Consider the following 21,337-nt stretch of genomic DNA (forward strand, 5'->3'; position numbering starts at 1 on the left):
AGGTCACTGGCCGTCCATCTGCTCCATTCCCACAAACCCCTTACCTAGGACCTTCTGCAGTCCCATACCTTGCCCAGTAGGAAAACTCATAAGAAAACGGGCCCTGGAGGTCATCCACCATTTTCTGCACGGGGGCCTTGCTTCCTCCCTCTTCCGGGCCCTTCTTCTCTCGCTCCTGCCGGTGAGCCTCGACTTCTGCCAGCTGTTGCTCCCGACGTATTTCCTGAACGGACTTCAGAGGTCCTAACACTAAGGCAGGTTCACTGTTAATGGATGACCTGAGTAAAGAAGAGACGGGAAAAGGGTTAGGATTCGTTGGGGGGGGGGGGGTGTTCCCCCCCCCCCCCGAAACGACAGTCTTAGTCCGTTGCTAATACATATTTCCATGCACGTATCCGTATACCGATAAATTCCCAATTACTCCTGTATACCATCTGCTATGCCTTAACCTGAGTAATGTTTTACTGGCACGGGCTATCCAAAACAGGATAATTACATCAAGAAACTAGCTTTTCACTAGCTGGTAAGTGAACAATTTCACATTCACACGATACAAAAAACAGCACTGGAAGTATTTAGCACTTTCACAGTGGTGGTCTGCACTCTGCAGCAGTATAAAAAAAAAGTACATTACAGCTTCAGTGGGGGACTTAACAGCTGAAATGTAAAACATCAGCATTGGTGTTAGATGGAGACTGTGAGGAAACAAAGAACTAGTAAGCATAACGAGGGTCACACGGTCATTTACGAGGGATTCTAGAAAACTGAAGACGTGTGCATGCAGTCTGCTCCCATGGCCCATGCCTCAGGGAACTGTTTTAACTACAAGACGCCTTCACCCTTCTAAAACCCCCTCTGGAAGCAACGATACAGACTGGGTTAAGAACTTTACAGCCGACTGTAGGAAGCAAGGCAATAAATTAGGTTTCATTGGGAAGTACATTTTTTTTTCCCGCCCTTTGGGGGATCCAAGAGCAAAGCCCCAATTCATCATATATGGAGACGCTCTCATCACTTTAACATTTTCTAAGTGTATATTATTAAAGGAGAAATGGTGATCAGCAGTCAAAAAAGCATGGAAGAGTCAACAAAAAAAAAAAACCCAGGCAGCTTTCCTGTGAGTGGCAGAGAAGGTGCTAACGAGCTGGGGGTTAGTAGAGAACCAATTATAACACCACCCCTAGGGACAAGAGTACCACAACAATGTAAATAAAACCTTCATAATTAGCATCCTCTACTCATTAGTTTAAATTGTTGTTGCTCTCACTTAATGGTGACTGTCACATCCATCAGTTTATCGGTAGTAATTGCTCCGAGGACATGATGCCTGATAGCTGTCAGTGTCAGAATACTGGGTGAAGAGCTGTGGATCAAAGATGCAGAAGGGTGAGCTGAAACGCCTCGACACAAAGCAAAAAATGCAGCAACATGAAACCCGTTCACACAGCCAGCATCTCCCCGGTGAAATCTAGCTGGTTGTCTTTTTAATCAAAATCATTTTGTCTGAAAGCGCTTTGGTTAATTTTCAGCTGAATTCTTACAACTCTATACTTCACAAACCACATCGGGGAGGCCTACACACTAAAACGCGTGCTAAAGATTTTAGCGTGCACGTTAAAACACCACTTAAACATGGGATGTACTAAACCGTTTTGCACACCCGCTAAAATGAAGTTGGTTTAGCAAGCATGCAAAAAAAAAAAAAAAGGCACACCATCATAAAGAGGAAACTTTTCAAAAGCCATTTACCCATGTAAGTGATCTTTTTAAAAACTTCCCACTTCGAATGCAAGAAGAGTACATGCATTGTAGCACAATGTGTGTATTTTTACCCGCATTTTTGTTCCCAGTGTTGGGGTTAGGTTAGGGAAGACAACGTATTTTCAAAACTAAGCGAGTTGTTTTGGCTGGAAAAACCAAACCACACAATGAGTGCATGCAAATCTCTGGGGGTACTCTCTCTCTGGGCAACTTGCAAAAAAGGGAAAAATAGGCGTGTACGTATTCACTGAAAAATGGTGCAAAATCCACGGGTGAAAGTACTTGCGGACTTTTCCCCTGCCTGCAGAGTTTTCAAAATTGGCTGCACATGGTGCATACTGAGAACAGACCATGCTAACCTGCAAATCAGTCCAAAGGGCCTGCCAGCATGGGAGTCCACCGAGTAGTGAAATGCCACCAGGCAGTATCATTCAGAGGGCATCAGTGCCAACAGAAGGGCTCTCACATCCTTTTTACTAGTGTAGATCAGGACCCTCTAGACTGGTAAGGAGGAGATTCGGTTGCTATTGATGGACTGATCCAGCCAGTGTGGGGGTGGGGGATGTGAATAGCAGGTTGATGTGACCAACTGCCTCGATCCGGAGGGGGAGGGGGAACTGGCCTTGTTCGGGGAAGCATCAGGACTTGGAGGTTTATAGGAAGGAAGGAAGATGAAATTCTCTCTTCAATCGACCCTTTAGCTTGGGGGATTTCATGATGTTGCTATATACTTTTAGGGAGGGATGACAACTGGCTCTTTTATCCCACTGCATTCAGGAACTTATACTTGTGATTTACCTCTTAGATTCTCTAAGAAAAAGCAAGACCAGAAGTCCATGCATGCAGTGGGGTAAAACCAGGACTGGATCAGTCAGTCCTGAAAATCTGGAGCCAGTGTGAGTCCGACTTGTGTGCGTTATCTCCTGCTTTTGGCATGCGCTGAGCTTTCAAAATTCACCTTTAAGCCTTGAATGCACTGCACACTAAATGGTCCTAGCATGTATGCTAAAGCTTTACTACATAAGCCCCTAAGGATTAAGAAATAAATAAATAAAAAAAATTTACTGAGCCAGTACTGTGTGTGGCATTGAAAATCTGGGAAACATAGTACAGTTTTATTAAGAACATATTTGAAAATGTATTATTGAGAAAGAGCAGGGTTAATGCCACTGTTATTACTGGCATCAGTGGCTTGGGATCTATTTAATGTTTGGGTACTTGCCAGGTTCTTATGGCCTGGATTGGCCACTGTTGGAAACAGGATGCTGGGCTTGTTGGACCCTCAGTCTAACCCACTATGGCATGTTCTTATTTATTAAGACTTTATATACCACTAAATCATGCTAGCCAAGCAGATGTACATAAAAAAAAAAATGCATAAAATGTAAAATTAGCAGGTTAACACACAAATATAAAATAAAATGCTCTAATCATACAAGTGAATGCTTACGTGTCATAAGTGTAGTAGTCATGCTCAAACTGGTGACAGGAACGTGGGGTCACGATGTACACCCCTGAAAATACAGCATAAGAATCAGTCGCTGCAAACTCATCACAAAGATTCGGCTGCATCCGAACTCCAATATTCCGGGATACGACCATGGTAATAAAGGTTCAACAGAAGGAACTCCTCAAAAAAATCTGAAAGCTGTTCTTAAACTTTCTAGTTCTTTTCCTCCACCCCCTCCCCCAACCTGAGACCCTTATCTTGCACCAGATAGCACAGCAGCAATACAATGGCCAAGAGCTCTGTCTACTTTTCTCATTCTAGAAGAGTAAGAAGGAAGATGCTCACAACCGATTTACGAGAGAGAAGTAGTGGAGAAAAATGCTCCCCCGGGAAGGAGCGTGGCTGCATCCCAACTAGCCTCAGTATGAACCCTTGGTGTGTAGAGAGAGAGATAAGGACGGCTGGAACTTACACAACATGAGAAAACAAATTGCCACCCTCCAACTATTAACACAGCACATTTTGGGGAAAAGCTCAGATTTCTATCATATGCTTTATTCATACATGATTTTCTACGATGCTCTAACCGCCCTGCTAAGTTTAATGCCAATTTGGCAATTAAAAGCCCAGTAGAGACCAAAGCAATGCTCAAATGGTCTGCAAAAAAAAAAAAGAAACACACTATTAAGGACAGCACACAACCAGAAGATGGACACCCCAGGCAGGCATTTCACGGATGTTAAGTCTGTTACTCCGGTTACTCCATCTATATTTACACTTCTATACTGCCATTCTCCAAAAAGGAGACCCAGGTCAGTTTATAATAGAAAATAAAATCATCAGTTTTATACAATTAAGAACTCTAAAGCAGGCCACTCAATCCTTACTCTCCTTAAGTGAGCAGTAAAGTTAAACAATCACCCTCCCTTGCAACAACACAGGAAAATTCCCAACACCTGGGAGAGTATCATGAAAATATATGCAATACCAAGATAAGACCCCTCACTCCCTATTCCCTATCCCTGCTCTCAACAGGGGAGAAGAAAAACCTAAATCCCACCCTAAAATTTCTAAAAACCTTCAACATTCCATTCCCATTTGCTCTCTGAGGAGCAAATGGGAATGGAAGACCCTTTCAGGAGCGACCCATTCCTACAGCCACCGTAATGACATCAGCGGAGAAGGGCGGGCCCAAATGCTGGCACTGGGGGACAGAAACATCCCACCCACCCTCGGCTCCTGCAGGACTTCCTGGGCGGAGCTTCTCCTTTAGCCACAGCAGGATTGTGTTTTAAGCCTAATCAAGAGTTTTAAGACCTTGCAGACCACTTGAGAGTGGCTTTGCTCTTGAACATTGACATTAATATCTAAGCAGCAGAACCCATCTTTGAGTTAATTACAGCTTTTTACCTATTCAATATGTCGGAAGGAAGAGGGAGTCTGGGAAGGTTTTCGCAACTAAAAAAAAAAAAATTGCCTGCTCACAGTTCTACCATGGGGTACCGCAAACCCAGATCTGCCTCTCTCCTCCAAGTGTGCACACGGAGCCTCAAGCAGGGACTGGACGGTGACCGTTTAAAATTGAACCTGGTTTTTCCACTTACTTGTACGCGCACAGAGGAGAGATGTACCAGGGTCGGGGGGGGGGGGGGCAGAGCTGGCACTCACATGCACGCTTTTTAGATTTTAAAAAACAAGCATGTAAACGTATACGGATAAATGGAGACATTACTTACCTGGTAATTTCATTTTCCTTAGTGTAGACAGATAAGACTCAGGAACAATGGGTTATGCTATCCTGCCAACAGATGGAGACAGAGTCAAGATTTCGAAGCCGACGTCACCCTAGATACAACCCTGCAGTGACCTCAGCCCTTCAGTATTCTCTTCACAAGCCACTATGGACATACTATTGAAAGCTGGTTCTCCCCACTTCTTTCCACCGTCTTTCGGACCGGTTTTGAAACTTCCAGATACCGCACCAAAGAAGTCTGACATTCAAAAGGCGGAGGCGGTATTCTTCCCTGTCCTTGTGCTTATCTAGGAATGACAATGAAATGGACTGATTTAAATGAAAGTCCGAGACGACCTTGAGCAACAAGGATGGAATAGTATGAAGCTGTAATGTTCCTGGAGTCATCTGGAACGGTTCCCAACACAATGCCTGTGGTTCAGAGATGCGACGTGCTGAGCACAAGGCCACCAGGAACACAGTTTAAGATTAATAAATGCAAGGAAAGACTGCCCAATGGCCAAAAGGGGGGGCCTTGCCAAAAATTCTAATACTAGATTAAGATTCCACAAAGGAAGTTGCCACCATAGGCGTGGCCAGAGGTGCTTTACCCCTTTCAGAAAATGGGCCACATCCAGATTAAAACAGGAGAGAGCTGCTACCTGGACCTTCAAGGAGTTAAGGGTCAAACCTTTATTCAAGCCATCCTGCAAAAATTCCAGAATTAGTGGGATTTTGATCGCCCGTGTTCCTCGCACCAGGCTTCAAAATACTCTCCCAGACCCGGAAATGATTCACCGAGATGTTGGTTGATGCTCTTGATGTCCAGCGTGGGGTGAAAGGAACCTTCTTTCTTGGGTACGATAAAATAGATGGAATAACGCTCCATATTTTTCTGGGACGCAGGTACTGGGATTACAGCCCTCATCCTGAGAAGCCTTAAAAGAGTAGTCTCCACTACCTGCTTCTTGTGCTGGAGTGGCAAGGAGACATCACGAACATATCCCGAGGAGTGCTGTGAAATTCCAGCGCATATCCTTCTTGTATGACCTCCAGTACCCATTTGTCCGACGTGATCTCGACCCACCGTTGGCAGAAGAGGGACAGTGACCCCCTATCTCCTCGTTCTGAGGGTGAGTCGGAAAAATTTCATGGGGGGGTTCGGGACAAACCTGAACCTGAGCCTGCCCCTCTCTTGGGCTGTCGACAATGAAAGAACTGAGGCCTCCCAAAGGGCCGAGACCTCCGAAATGTCGAGTTTCTGTAGGGGCAAGCACATTGGGAGCCCCTGGATCGACCCCTCATAGGAGAGGGGCACAGTAACTGCTTTCTTTTATCTTCTGATAGCCGGGGAACTGGAGATTCACCCCATTTACTGGCCAGCTTTTCCAATTTGCTTCCGAAAAGGAGTGATCCTTGAAAGGGCATCATTGTAAGATTTGCCTTAGAGGTTGCGTCTGTTGACAAATTCTGCAGCCATAGCCGTCTTCTGGCCACCACCACTAAGGCCACTCCTCTGGCCGAAGTATGGACTAGATCCGAGCCTGCGTCAGCTAAAAAAGCAGCGGTGGGTTCCATAACTGCTCTGGAATTCACCTCCGGGTCATCCATCTCCTGAGAGAGGAGCAGGCACGAACGAGCTACAAGGGCACAACAAGAAGCAATCTGTATGGTCATTGCTACTGCAGTCAAATGCCTGTTTAAGGATGGACTCCATCCGTCTATCGTGCGCATCCTTTAAGGCCACTCTTCCCTCCACTGGGATAGTTGTTCGCTTAGAGACGGCACAGAACAGCACATCCACTTTAGGGAAACGCAAACGCGCTCTCACTGCCGGATCCAATGGGTATAAAGTTTCTAATGCTCGCCCCCCCTTTAAAACTTGCTTCTGGGGCATCCTATTCTAGGTCACAACTCCTGGATGGCTTAGAGGCTTTCCGCAGGGAAATCAGAATGGTGTTCTTCGTTGATTCCATCATAGAGTTTGTCCCAGGAACTCCCAGCCACAGGCACCCTGGTGTTTGAAAACATGTCCAGGGTTGTACAGGCTGAAAAGGACAAGTCTACGCTGCCAGTCGGCACCCTGCTGAGAAGGTACCCTTCGATATTTAGCTTAACCGTTCCATCTGCAAACCAGAAAATATCTATTTGTAGAGTCTGTCGTCATGGTGGCACAATAAGGATTTGAGGATCAAAAATGTGTCTTCAAAAAAAAAAATCCACACTTAAAGGCGCACTGATGATCTTACTAAAGATTAAAAAATCTGCCTGTGTGTTAATCAATAAGATATAAATTTGTATTGTAAACGGGAAACATGTAATCAAAATATACAATGGAAGATCATAAAGGCTATTTTAAAATCTTATACCCTGGTTCTCTTGAGTAGAGCAGTAGTGGTTTTAACTATTTTTCTATAATAAAATCCCCCAAAGCCTCGTTTGTTTTGTATATTTGACATGACCTAACTGTAAGCTCAGTGGAGCAGGGACAATCTCTTCTGTGCATCTGAACAGCGCTGTTTGTATCTAATAGCAAAATCAGTAGTATTTAGAAGAAACGAAGCATGAAAATACTAGAAGGCAGACTGGATAAAAATAGCAAATGGAACATTGAAGAAAAACGTAGATAGAAAAAGAAAAAAACACACACAAAGCAACGTTTTTAGCCGCGTCAGAGAGGATTCCGATTGTTTCATGTTTCACAGAAACCATTGAGAAGAGGGGTCACGACTAAACGAAAGGATTTCCTTAATGAATGAAGGATTTTGAGAAATGATCCCAGTCCTGGTGACATTGCTGATGACAAAAAAGTGGCTCAATTCAATAAAAAAAAGTTACCTGGTTTGGAAAGGCAGAACCTGTTGATTCCTTTTGACAGATTATAAACCCCAACGTTCTCTGGCCCGTTTCCATCCTGATAGAATTCCTTTATCAAAACATTAAAAAAAAAAAAGGATTACCAACAGTACTACTACAATAAAAAAAGAAAATTAAACACAAAACAAACCAAAAAAAACCAGCAGTTACATGCAGATAGTACACCTTTACGGAAGAGGATCAACGTTTGCACCTGCAAACGTTTAATCACTTGGGCAATCAGCTTTACATTATCATTCCCTTCCTTAGCTTAGTTCTATGCTGCTCATGAAGCCAAGGAAATATTCCCCAGGTTAGATTCAGGTATAAAACACAGCAGGTGCATCTTAATCCTAAAACTGTTGGCTATTTTCATTCTGTGCTCAAATGTTTTAAACAAGGTGTTTAGCAGCCGAGAAAGAAGAATTATCATGCAACAAAGGACATGTCCTAGAACAATATTCTTTTGCAGACAAAAGGTTTTAAAAATAAAAAGGCACCAACACTGCAATTATAACAATTTGTTTAAAACATCTGAAAACTAGCTCAGGGACGTTATCCTGAACGTGCCAAAGTGTATTTATTTGCTGCCTGCTCTGCAGTAAGCGTTTACAATTAGAAATGTTCTCTTAGTCTGAAATTATTCAGCAGCTGGCAGTTTGTTTTTTTTTGTTTTGCTAACATGAAATTCTGAATTTAATTCCCCGCTTTCCAGTTCCTTTTCTAAAAGTTTTCAGGAGTTAATAAAAGGCATGGGATAATATATCTAGGAATGAGCATGGAAAAAACAGTTGTACTAGGGAAACCTGTGCACAAGATACAAACTAAACTATTTTGCAGGACAGCAAAAATATAAAACTAGAAATAGCATCCCTGATGCTGTCTCTGGTCGTTTATCTATGTATGTACAAAGAGCAATGAGAAATAAGTGTTGGAACAATAATATTTAACTAGCGGCATTTAATATCAGTTCCCTAGTGAGATGTCATATCATAAAAGCAACAGGCCTTTTATATATGACATGACAGCTCACTAGAAAAATGATAGGTCAAGGCACCTGCTCTCTCCCACCATACCTGAAGAGTATTGTACTTCTTTACTGCTCTTTTTATATATATATTATCTGCACTGCTCTACAAGTATTCCCCGAGCTATAGGGCAGGCACGTACCAGAGTAATAGCATGGGATAAGGAGCACCTCAGCATATAACCAGTCTGTTTAAACTCTATCCCTATCATGTCTTCTTCCAAAATTTCCAGATCCAAGGATTTGTTTTTCCAGCACCAGTCTTCATGTATAATGCTCACTGAAAAAGAGAATATGCAGATATTTTAGAATATATTATTCTGAATATTTTTTAATGCACAGAATTTACTAGAATTGGATTAAAAATAAAAATAAGTATGCCTCTGTGCCTGAAGAAGCAACTATGACAACCAAGATATAAAACATTAGGAGGTCGATACTCAAAACTAAACATTTAAATGGATAACTTGTGAGTTATTCACCTAAATGGCTTTGAATACTGAACCACGGTGCAACTGGAAAGTACCACCAACTTTTCGATATGGATAGGTAGAGAATAGATTATATCTCCATAAGGTCTGCCTGTATCCAAGATTATAATTTTCCAATGACGCTAAGCTATACAATCACCAATGATTAACGGAAAGTGACCATCATACTGGGCATCAAAGTAATTATTATACTGCAGACTTTGCCTTATATATAAATCATTTAGTCACTGATGGAAATAAGTGAAATGTCCACATCAATTTTTTAAATTTTTTTAAATGCAAACATTTAAAAGTCCATATATGGATTACTTAACTTATAAACGTTCAGTGGTTCCCATACCACACTTTTCATACTAGATGGTCGATCTTCTTTACACCTTCCATAATACTTCTCCCTTTCATTTCATTACATTTAAGCTTTCCTAAACCTCCGTTCAATGTTCCGATCTCCCAAGATTGTATAGCTTAGCGTCATTGGAAAATTATAATCTTGGATACAGGCAGACCTTATGGAGATATATTTGAATATTGAATGCCAGGATGTCCTAAAAATCTTCAAGAAAAAAAAAAGGTTTGCACAAATTGTACTCCAAAAAAAAAAAAAAAAAAAAAGTTTTCTTAAATAGATCAGGATTTTCATTTTCAGTTCAGATCCCGAAAACAAATCTTATGGCTGGATGTGATGACATAAGCCTCAGGTCCACTCTCCTCCCATATCTGGTGACAAATGCATTACAGAGTGCGTCTGGCCCCATCTTCAGGTCACAAGGAGCAGGAAAAGATGAACTTGTTGGTTCGCACTCAAAAAAAATCTGACGCACCTAGAAAAACCAGACACTTTTGTTCCAAAAAAAAAAAAAAAAAAAAGTGTAAAATGCCACTTACATCGTTACCCACCATGCACCAGCATGAGAGTAACGAAGGGGTCATTTCCAAACTGTCCAGATGTACTTTTAACCCAAGGGCTAAAGCAAAAATGCGGGCATCCTTACACTCTGAAACTTGCAGCGGGTACAACATATTTGTGCAGATTTGCACCTGGGTTTTCTGCAGATACTGATGTAAAAAAGTGAAAAAAAGTATCTGAATATAATCAGCTTCGAAGTGCTGAAAAGTGGATTATAAATTAAATAATCATTGAATACAGTGGAGTGAATTTTCGAAAGGATTTACATGCCTAAAAAGTTGCATATAATTGTAGGAATTTTCAAAAGCCCATGCATGCAGATAAAACCTTTTGAAAATTCATCCCTGGAGTGAATTTCAAAGGAATTGCATGCCTAAAGAGTAGCAATTTTCAAAAGCCCATTTTTACGCGCTTAAATCCTCTTTGAAAATTACCTCCACTGGGCATAGAGCTGAAAACGTAACCTCCATGCATTATTTTAACTCCCGCAACCTAAACCCACCCCAAGAATGCCTCCACTATACCAGCACACAGGGTGGGCAATTTCAAGATGAAAGGGGATGGAACAAATTCCCCTATGAAGAAACGCTAAAAGGGTTAAGACTCTTCAGCTTAGAGAAGAGATGGCAGAGGGGAGATATGATAGAGGTCTATAAAATAATGAGTGGAATGGAACGAATAAATGTTAATTAGTTGTTTACTCTTTCAAAACGTACTAGAGAACACGCAACCAGGTTACTAAGTTGCACATTTAAAACAAATAGAAGAAAATATATTTTTATTCAATATATAATTAAGCTTTGAATTTGTTGCCAGAGGACATGGTGAAAGCTGTTAGTGTAGCTGGTTTTAAAAAAGGTTTGGAGAAGTTCCTGGAGGAAAAACCCCATAAACCATTAAGATGGAGTTGCGGAAATCCACTTCTTATCCCTGTGATAAGCAGCTTGAAATCTATTTACCCCTTGGGATCCTGCCAGGTAGCTGTGACCTGGACTGGCCACTGTTGGCAACAGAATACTGGGCTGACCCAGTACAGCAATTCTTACATTTTTAAAAGCCATTTACCTGGGTAAACAAATGGCTTTTGAAAATTGCCCTCCGTAAGCACAATGCACTAACTGTGTAATTTACAGAGCTCTGCAACACAATGCATGACATATGAATCCCAACTGCACAACTAATGTGAAAAAAAAAGTTATCAATTCTTCCAAGCAACAGCCACCACAATGTCCTAGTTCAGTAATAGCCTTTAAGTTGCACAAGACTACACTTAAACAACTCCTACGTTTGTATTTGCCAGGTAAAACATTCTCGAATGCAAAAGCAGATGACTCTGCCTTCTCCGTTAGCTGGAGACTCCGCTTCTCTCCGGGACGGCTCGTGGACTGAAGAGTCACCGTCAGGTCACTGCAAGCATCTGCAGAGGGGAATAAAAGAAATCCATTCAGTGCGGAACATGAAAAAGCAAGAGAGCTTAAAATTCTGTAACTTGAGAAAGCGGTGCTGCCATTTCCGCCAGCTAACGGAGCTGCCTCGGAATTGTTGCATAAGCTTGCTTGGTTGAAAAAGTTCTTTATGGTCCCCAAAGCCAGCACCCTAAAGGTTGCTTCGAGTTTACCTAGGAGCCAGTTTCTGCAACTGCACACCATCATCTGTGTTGAGCTCACCGGAATTTTAGTTTGGCAGTGGACCAACTGGCAAAACATTTTCTAGATTGTAGACATCCATTATTAAGTCACCATAATGACTGCGCTGTTTACATTCTCAGGCAATTGCTACCAACATACAAACAACCTTCACGAGAGAATAGATTGGTATGCGTGTTAGGTCATTCTAAGGTAGCAGCATCGAGTTTATAAGTACTGGCGTGCGCGGTCATTATATAAAATATTTATGGAGGCGCCATGCGCAGCCGACGGGTACAGACTGCAATCCGCTGCTCTCTCATCTTACCCAGACAAATCACTTTCCCAGAAAGGGATGCCAAGAACTGGGAAAAAGACACATCCATGACCGGGGTGTCTGCCACTTTAACCGGGTACACTTTTGGCTTCAAAACAAGTCCAGCTTTTGCTTCTGCCTCCGGCACGGTCACCTGCATAAAAGCACAGAGTTACCAGGAAAACACTTGGAAGACTGTATATGGATAAAAGGTGATAAAAAAAACTCAGTGCTCCGACAGGCTTGGTCTTACCTGGATGTTGTATGCACTGGTTTTTGCCTTAAAACAAAATGCCCCTTGGGAGTCTGTGTCTGTCATAAGCAAGGGGGCCTTTTGCTGGTCTAGTGGTGACAGAGTTACTTTGTACTTATTGAGCTGTTTGATGGTTTCAGGGAAGCGAGTTATTGATATCAAACCACAGACGCTGAATCTACCAAGGAAACAAAAAAAGAAGGAAAAAAAAAATCACCCATTTACCTGCACTAAATAATTTGAAGATTATACTCGTGTTTCATGCTCCCTTTTCATTTTATCCCGTTCCTTTTTCAAATTTCTCAAAAGAAAAACTTATGAGAACTTGCCTATGCGACGGCGTGACATTCCAACAAAGGATGTCCCGAAAGATTTTCACCGATTTACCCCCAACATAATCTAGGTTTACATAATCTACAAGGTGCAAAATTAGGAGCAGATGTAATAAGCTTTTTCTCCATCAACACGAAACGTCCTTTAGCACATCTAAGCCCTTAATCAGAAAGAAAGAGCAGAAGCTCTCCCGAGGTAGAAAATTGTATTTTTAAACTGGGTAGGGGAGACAAAGAGCTCCTGTAGGTCCTTGATCCATAGCTCCTAAGGGCAGTGCCATCTCAAAAAAAGCCCGTGCTAGCCCTCCGAGGTGAGGGCCAGAAATGGTAGATAGCTGTATCTTGTAAATGTGATGGGGCACAAGGGGGTCAATATTCAAAGCCATTTAGACAGATAACTTGCAAAGTTGTCCATTTAAATGGCTAGACTGGAATATATCTCTAAGTTAGCCGGATAAGTCTGTACCCAGCTAAGAATCAGCTGAATAAAAAAAGGGCGTGTTGGGGGGGTGTTCCAGGGAGAGGCAGAGTTAGACGATTAACTTAACCAGCTATCTCCGATATTAGGTCTTAAACTGATAAGTTATCTGCCTAAATGTAGTCGTGCCCGATGTCAGGTCTAAAGTTATCCGGGAATGTATTCCCGGATAACTTTAGGATTAACCGGCTATATTCAAAAGAATATAGCAGGGTTAAGTGGCGAATTGACTTTTAAAAAAATAAATAAATAAAGCTTGCGGGCCAACTGGCCCTAATACATCTCCCCCTCCCTCTAAAAATCCAAGTGCACGGTCCTACTGGGCCAAACCTGCAGCCGCTGCCAAACCCCCTCCTTTTTAAAGTTAAAATATGATCGCCACTGCAGGTCCCTCCACCTTTCTCCAATTTTTAAAGATAAATTCTTGGATCAAGGGTCTCCCCACATCTTCGGCCCACCACGACCCTAGGGCCTGGCGCGTCCGAGGTCCCCAAGCATCAACGTCGGAAGCGAATGCTTCTAGCATAGCACTTATATAGCCTTACTGGGCCGAGCACTTAGATTCTGAGTGGGAGGGAGGAGAGGGGACAAGTAAGAGCCAGTAGGCCCCACAAGCCTGATGTTTTGTTTTTTTTTAAACTCTATTCGCTACTTCACCGGCTTTATTCTTTTGAAAATCTTCAAAATCTTGCCAGTTAGGTTTAAAGTTATCTGGGTAAGGATAGCCAGATAACTTTAAATCAGGGATATTCAGTAGTATATTTATTCCATAAATATCAGTAAGATGTTGAACAGACAAGTTATCCAACTAACTTGTTATTTTTTTTTTTTTTTAATTGTATATCGCTTTGAGCCATTTTTAATTTGGAAAGCAATCCATAAATGGTAATAAATATGCCCCCCCCCACAATGATTCCAGGGTACAAAATACACTGCAATGTCAGAGCAGATAGAAGTGGTGATGGGATGGCACTAAATATTAAGGTTATTCACCCTTCAAATATTACCAGAACTAGGGAACACACCATAAAACTAAATGGGAGATTTAAAACACATTTAAGCATTTTTTTCAACTCGACGCACAATTATGCTGCTGAATTTGCCGCGGCTGGGTTAAAGAAAGAAAAAAAAAAAAAAAAAGTTTGGACAAGTTTCTGGAGACCAAGTCCACTGATAATTATTAGCCAAGGTAGCCAAGCAGGCTACGGGGATCAACAACTCTTACTTCTGAGAAAGACCATTAGAATCTGAGGGGTACTTCCAAGTAACCCAAACGGGATGCTAGGTTCAATGGACCACTGATCTGACCCAGCATGGCACGCCTTATGTTTTTAAGAAGAGAACTAACAAAAAAAAAAATAAATAAAAGTAGGTAACAGAATACAAGGTTATTGGACTCTCCCCTTCCCCAATCCCCTCCCTACTGCAAATAAAATCTATTCGGAAATACACAAATTAGGGCTGGACTCAGAAAGAGAGACCACACTCAAATAAGTTACAATTGAACAAAGATATGTAATAAAATATAGTAAACAAAATACCTCCATCCAGAATGCCTGAAGTTATCTGGAAGTGAAAGCCAAAGTATACAGAGCAGCAATTAGTCCATTTGAGGAGCCGTTCACACCTCGTGCGCTTACAGTAAACTCCAAACGCATTTCCTCTGCGCTCGTACTGGGATGAACAATTCATCAATACACATTTCTAAAAAAATCGGTATTTTGTTTTCCTTGCGATTCCCAGAGCCGAGGCTACACCTTCTTACCCTGTGGCTATTATGTCTGCCAGCTGAGGAGTGCTTGGCGCAATCTTTACTGTAATGGTGTCAAAGAACATGTGCTCTTTTTCGGCATTAATGATGTAAGTTCCCGCCGTCATGTTCTCCAGGCGGAAAGAGCCATCCGCTTTTGTCCTTACTGTAACACAACATAAAAAGGAAACTGAACAAAAATTAGAGCAGAGCAGAGACTGCTGATCAAAATGTCAAGGGAAAGCGAGCAGAGGAAGGCTCACATTTACCCGCAGTTAGCCTATGCCTGCGTCCCTGGGGCATGGCAGAGGCTGGAAACAAACGCATGTACTTTTAAATTTTCAAAAGTATGTGCCTCATTTCACTTAAAAAAAAAAAAAAAAAAAAAAGAGATGCAATAGTATTCAGGCATCCATCACCCGCTTCATACTTTTACTATGAAGATTAATGCAAATTCCAATACTCACGGACTTTGCAGACACATGGGAGTTTGCCATATATATTTTCAGTAAGAGGGAACGGAAGCGATAACTGGACAACTACTCTGAACCTTACACCACCTTCTCTTTTAAGATGGGACACATCCATGGGTTATGTTTCACAAGGCATTCCGGCACAATCCGCCAAAAGTCTGGCCAGCGACATCCTACTTTATAAGAGAGAGCGTGGTCAACCTTTAATTTGACTGTTCAGTGTAACAGTAGCATCGGCAACACCTTCTCCTTCTGGTCCATTCAAAACCCGGCCAGTTACTGAGAAACCCATCACATGGAAAACCGGCTGGAGAAAAAACACACACACACACAAAGAATTCAGAGGCAAACTTGATGGGTTTAAAAAAAAAACTGCACGACTGAAAAAAAAAAAAAAAAAAAGGTAATTTCCTATATATATATATATATATATATATATATATATATACACAAATAACGGTATCTTTCCAGCTGTCTCCATCACATAAGCGCAGCGACGATATGGAATTGCATCCCATTCGTTAGAATGCACGAAATCTGCACAAATCACAGCACTTTAATACCCACTGCAAGCGGACAGAAGCCCAGCCATACAGCCCATGGACACACACCAGCCCATGTGGACCAGTGAACAGAAGAAAACTGCTATAGTGGGTGAAGCAGCCTGCGTGGGCTGCGGGAAGGACTGGATGGCACCCTGAGAGCTGGCTTGGGGGAAAAAAAAGATTGAGTGCTGCATCCCACTGAGGGCAGGAAGAGACATAGTTGGGTTGAGAAGCCAGGAGGGTCTGGGTCAGTTCAAAAGCCCAGCTTCTGTTTCCTGGAGGAGAAGGAATTCCCATCGTACCACAACTCAGTGTGCACGCATATCAAGTTCTAGAGAAAGCTATAGTCTGTGTCCCCTGGCCAGGGACAGTCACTGTGATGGCTGGGCTATGTCTGAGAGGGTCGAAAATGTGAGGAAAAGCCTCCAAAGTTGCAAATGAAGGCTTATGACACCGTACGACCAATATGGCCATTTCCAATTGAGCTGAAAACCTAAGAGAGGAAACCGCTGGGCCAATTCTCTTTACATTAAAACATTTGAATTGTGCTCTCCACGAGAAAAGAGTAAGCATGTAGGCTTTTACTCCGGGCTGGGTCTTCCCGCAATCACTTGCCAGACACATACCTCCATTTTCAAACTGTCGTGCCCCACAGTAAAGTCCAGTCTAGAAGGGGCAACATCAAAAGTAATTCTCTCACCCCTGTAGAATGGAATCTGAAAGAGAAAAATCGATCAGACCCAACTGTTAAGCAGGCAACTATCGTTTGACCTTTAAAAAGATATTTTAAGAAGGATGCACAGGGAGGAAAGGTCACCAGTTAGAAAGATTAAAAACTTTCGGATATGGAAACATCTAATAGCTCCTATGCCCAGTAAAAGGTGGACAGAAAACCAATCTACATCAAAGGAAATACAGAATAATCCACACTGAGGGCAGCTGGCACTTAAAAAATAAAATCACTCTCGATGGCTAGAATTCTTCTTTACTGATATATCAGTTAGCTTATAAAAAGAAAATATATCTTGCCAATATAAAATATTATATAAAATATTATATTTCTTTATTTATTACCAGTTAAAATATTATCACTTTATTTAGCACTATGTTAAATTGTCAACCATTTATACTGTTCCATATGTTATACGGTTCCATGTAAAGCTCCGCTATCTGTTGAGCAGTTCTTCGTTTTATGTAAACCGGAGTGATTTGTAGTCCCTACTAGAACTTCGGTATATAAAAATTAAAAATAAATAAATAAATAAATAAATATCTACATTAATCCAATGCTCTCTATAAAGCACAAAAGGCTTGATTCATCCAAAAATTATTTGGTCTCTGGAGGTGAAGACTGGAAAATGCAAACAACCATCAACAAAAAGATATTTTAAAAAAAAATAAATTTTAAAAAATGTTGGTTATAGCCCAAAACAAGATATTGGAATGTGAAGAACAGCCCCCATTACCTTAAACACACACCACCATGAAAATATTAACCACCTTCCCTTATTTAAAGAAGAAAAAAAAAAACAAAAAACTGCTTTTGAAGAGCCAATCACCGCTTTTCTCCATTGGGGGTTACGATGCTCATCTTTTAGGGGAGGATTTTCCATGTAAACCAATCAGGAGCCTGTGTAAAATCATGCAGGTAACTCCGTTTCACACAAGGGGAAAAGGTGTTTCCAGAGCATGGGGGTGGGGCAGAGTTGGCACTTACGCATTTAGGAGGAAGTGTTCAAAAGGTCGTCACCCACAAATGGGCATCTGAAAATTGCTTTTACACACACAGCTCCTTTGAAAATTCGTTCCCATAAGGCTGAATTTTCTAAAGACTTTACACGCGTGAAATGGGCTTTTGAAAATTGCTATGCGCTACTTTTACGCATGCAGCTCCTTTGAAAATTCACTCCTGCGTGCAGTGACTGCCATCAATCAATAGGGAACAGCCGCTGCTTGTTGCCGGCATTAGAAAGATCCTATGTTCTTACCCAAGGATTTTCAAAGCAGATTTGAGTGGGTAAATCCGCTTTGAAAATCCTGGGTAAAGTCTGCTTGGGCTGTTTGAAAATTACCCTCATAAAAACTGGTTTGCCTCCCCTTACACCTACATTAGCCTATGTAACATGCATACAATCTCTTGCCTTATTCTGAGGCTAGTTTCACTTCAGCATGTACAAGCCTTTCATAATGAAATCACTGCATGCACTTTTCCTCCCCCTTTTCTCATCAGGTAAAATTATGCCTATCAAGCAGCACATGTACTTTTACCTGCACTGGGAAGGGGAGGGGCAGTTTTTCGAAAGGTCACTTGAAGCAGGTAAGGATGTGTTTGAAAATTCACGCTTTAGAGTGGAGGCTTTTTTCCCAAAGGCATTAAATGTGTGCAAAAGTAGCATGTACCGTAGCAATTTTCAAAAGCCCATCTGCACACGTAAAACCCTTTGAAAATTCAGCCCTATGGAGTGAATTCTCAAAAGGTGTTACACGAGTAAAAAAAAGGAGCAGTTTTCAAAAAACCCAGTTTTACTTGTGCAACCCCTTTTGAAAATTTAGCTCCTCTACTTTTAAAGAAGCTTTGCTCTACTTTAACGCAGATTTTTTCATTTAACAAGCCTGGCAGGTAGTCTTAGTAGGCCTCATCTGGGGACATAAAGTATTGCAGGGAACGTCCTTTTCATAGAGAGCTTTTATTTGTCAGACGTGAAGAGAGAGGATAATGACAGATGAGCGAGGGCACAGTCTTGGTGAACGATTTCTCAGACACAGTGAATTAATGCTCTAGCCCTTCCTCAACAAACAGAGAAAGAGAGCGCGCCGGCATCACCTTTAGCCACTATCAGCTGTCACTCTCCTCAGGTACTGACTGGACAGAAATTAATGTAAGGCTGTCAAGTCCTCCCAGGACTTCATGCCCAAGAGAAAGTTTTTGTCTTATCTCAGCTTTTAAGAATATCAAAAAGCCTGTGGACTGAGTTACAGCGCTCAGGTTTGTCACCGTGTGATAAACAAAGCCCCCCGGAAGACCCACATGGATTAGCTCACTTCTATACACCAGTGTCCCTAAGCCTTGGGAAAAAAAAAAAAAAGGATGCAGAAGCTAAGACCTTCATCTGGGAACAAATAAATTCATCTGCTTCACTGGGACTGAAATCTTAGAAAGGTGTTTCAAAAGAGAACCAGTACACCTTTTCTTTAAATATATATATTGAACTGAATTTGGAAAATAATCATTTAAAAAGGAAAATTGGTTCTTACCTACTAATTTTCTTTCCTCTAGTACCATGGATCAATCCAGACCGTGGGCTGAACCTCCTGTCCAGCAGATGGAGACAGACCAAAACTGAAAGGGTATCCTATATCAAGACAGAGTCTACCCTGCATCCCTTCAGTATAAAACACTTTCAAAGCAGATATAACTCCCAAAAGATCAAGCAAGTAACAAGAAAACTGATAAATTGAACAATTGAAAGAGTTCTGTATAAACAAAAACACTCTTGCATAAAGATTTATTTTCATTTTCATCTGTGAGATGCTTCCAGTGCCTTAAGTAATAATAAAAGATCCAGATATCCGGAAACCTGTAAAGGAAGAAACTTCGAGCGGACGGAACAGATCTAGCCCAGGAGGATGTCTGGACTGATCCGTAGCAATACAGGAACGAAAGTTAGCAGGTAAGAACCAGAATTTTCCTTTCCCTGTATGTACCCGGATCAGTCCAGACCATGGGATGTACCAAAGCTTCCCTAAATAGGGTGGGACCGAGACAGTCCCACTCGAAGAACCTGCCACCCGAAGGAGCCAAAAACTGGAGCCTGTACATCAAGGTGGTAATGACGAGCAAAAGTATGCAGAGATTTCCAAGTAGCTGCCCTACATATTTCCTGCAGAGAGACCGATTGACTCTCCACCCAAGAAGTGGCCTTCCGGAACCGATCGGCCCTTACAGATATAAGCCGAAGCAATAGCCTCTTTCAGCCAATGTGCAATAGTGGCCTTTGAAGCCTTATTACCCTTATTTGGGCCACTCCACAGGACAAACAGGTGATCCGAGACCCGGAACTCATTTGTAACCTGGAGGTAACGTAGCAAAACCTGTTTTACATCCAGGCGCCGCAGATCATGCCCAGATGTGTTTGCGATGTCTTCAGAAGAAAAGGCCAGGAGTTCTACTGACTGATTGAAGGAAGACACGACCTTTGGCAAAAAGGAGGGTACCTTCTTGAGGGACACCACTGAATCAGAATAACGTAGAAAAGGTTCCCTGCACGACAAAGCTTGTAGTTCAGACACCCGTCTGGAGGAACAAATGGACACCAGGAAGACGGTTTTGAGAGTCAAATCCTTAAGTGTAGCCCTCCATAGAGGTTCAAAAGGAGCCTCGCAGAGAACCCAAAGAACCAAGTTAAGACTCCATGAGGGACAAGTGACTCAGACCGGCGGATTCAAATGCTTGACCCCCTTAAGGAAGCGGATGACATCCGGGTGAGCCGCCACGGGAAACAGTCAACTTTGCCTAAAAGGGAGCAGAGGGCGGAAACCTGCACCTGCAAGGGACTGAAAGACAAACCCTTGGAGAGACCGTTCTGGAGGAAGGAAAGGACCTGGGAAACCGGAGCCTTACGAGCCGACACTCCCGAAGCGGCACATGCATTTTTGAAAACCTTCCATACCTGGACATAAGCGAGAGAGATAGATGGCTTCCGGGCCCTCAACAGAGTGGATATAGTTTCTTTATATCTCTTCTCTCTCAATCTCCGCCGTTCAAAAGCCAGGCCGCTAAACAAAAGCGATCCGCCTGAAAATACGGGAGCCTGCTGGAGAAGGTGGGGGAAATGACTGTGGCGAGGTTCACCAGATCCACGAACCTCGGTCTGTGGGGCCAGTCTGGAGCCACCAGAATGACGGGACCCTGATGGAGCTCGAATCTTTCTCAGCACTTTTCCCACTAGCGGCCAAGGAGGGAACACTTAGAGGAGAATGTCATGAGGCCAGGGAAGGAACAGTGCATCCACTCCTTCCGCGCAATGTTCCCTTCTGCGGCTGAAGAACCTGGGAACTTTGACATTGTTCAGTGTGGCCATCAGGACCACACCTTCGGATGATCAGATTCATCGCTCCATCTGATAACTCCCACTCGCCAGGGTCTAATCGCTGGCGACTGAGGAAGTATGCTTGAACATTCTCCTTCCCCGCAATGTAGGGCACTGCAAAGTGCTCTAGGTGACGCTCCGCCCAGGCGAAGAGCTTGCTGGCTTCCAGAGCCACCAGGTGACTCCTGGTGCCACCCTGCCAATTGATATAAGCCACCATTGTGCAGTTGTCCAAGAGAACCCGCAACGCC

At 42.5% G+C, this 21,337-nt stretch overlaps 1 protein-coding gene across 1 annotated transcript in view; it reads right to left on the bottom strand.

Annotated features, from left to right (window-relative positions):
- The window catches only part of LOC115075857 (nodal modulator 1-like), a 60,414-nt gene that overhangs the window by 24,446 nt on the left and 14,631 nt on the right, over positions 1-21,337 (bottom strand). Inside the window, exons 9-19 of the mRNA XM_029576719.1 lie at positions 16,623-16,712; positions 15,653-15,758; positions 14,994-15,144; positions 12,419-12,596; positions 12,178-12,319; positions 11,510-11,641; positions 8,970-9,106; positions 7,782-7,869; positions 3,212-3,275; positions 1,268-1,363; positions 69-278 (exon numbers count right to left, since the gene is read on the bottom strand). Of these exons, the coding sequence (XP_029432579.1) occupies positions 69-278; positions 1,268-1,363; positions 3,212-3,275; positions 7,782-7,869; positions 8,970-9,106; positions 11,510-11,641; positions 12,178-12,319; positions 12,419-12,596; positions 14,994-15,144; positions 15,653-15,758; positions 16,623-16,712 (1,394 nt within the window). The remainder of the gene's footprint in view (positions 1-68; positions 279-1,267; positions 1,364-3,211; positions 3,276-7,781; positions 7,870-8,969; positions 9,107-11,509; positions 11,642-12,177; positions 12,320-12,418; positions 12,597-14,993; positions 15,145-15,652; positions 15,759-16,622; positions 16,713-21,337) is intronic.

Source organism: Rhinatrema bivittatum, chromosome 14 (genome assembly GCF_901001135.1).
Source record: "Rhinatrema bivittatum chromosome 14, aRhiBiv1.1, whole genome shotgun sequence".
Lineage (NCBI taxonomy): Eukaryota > Metazoa > Chordata > Amphibia > Gymnophiona > Rhinatrematidae > Rhinatrema > Rhinatrema bivittatum.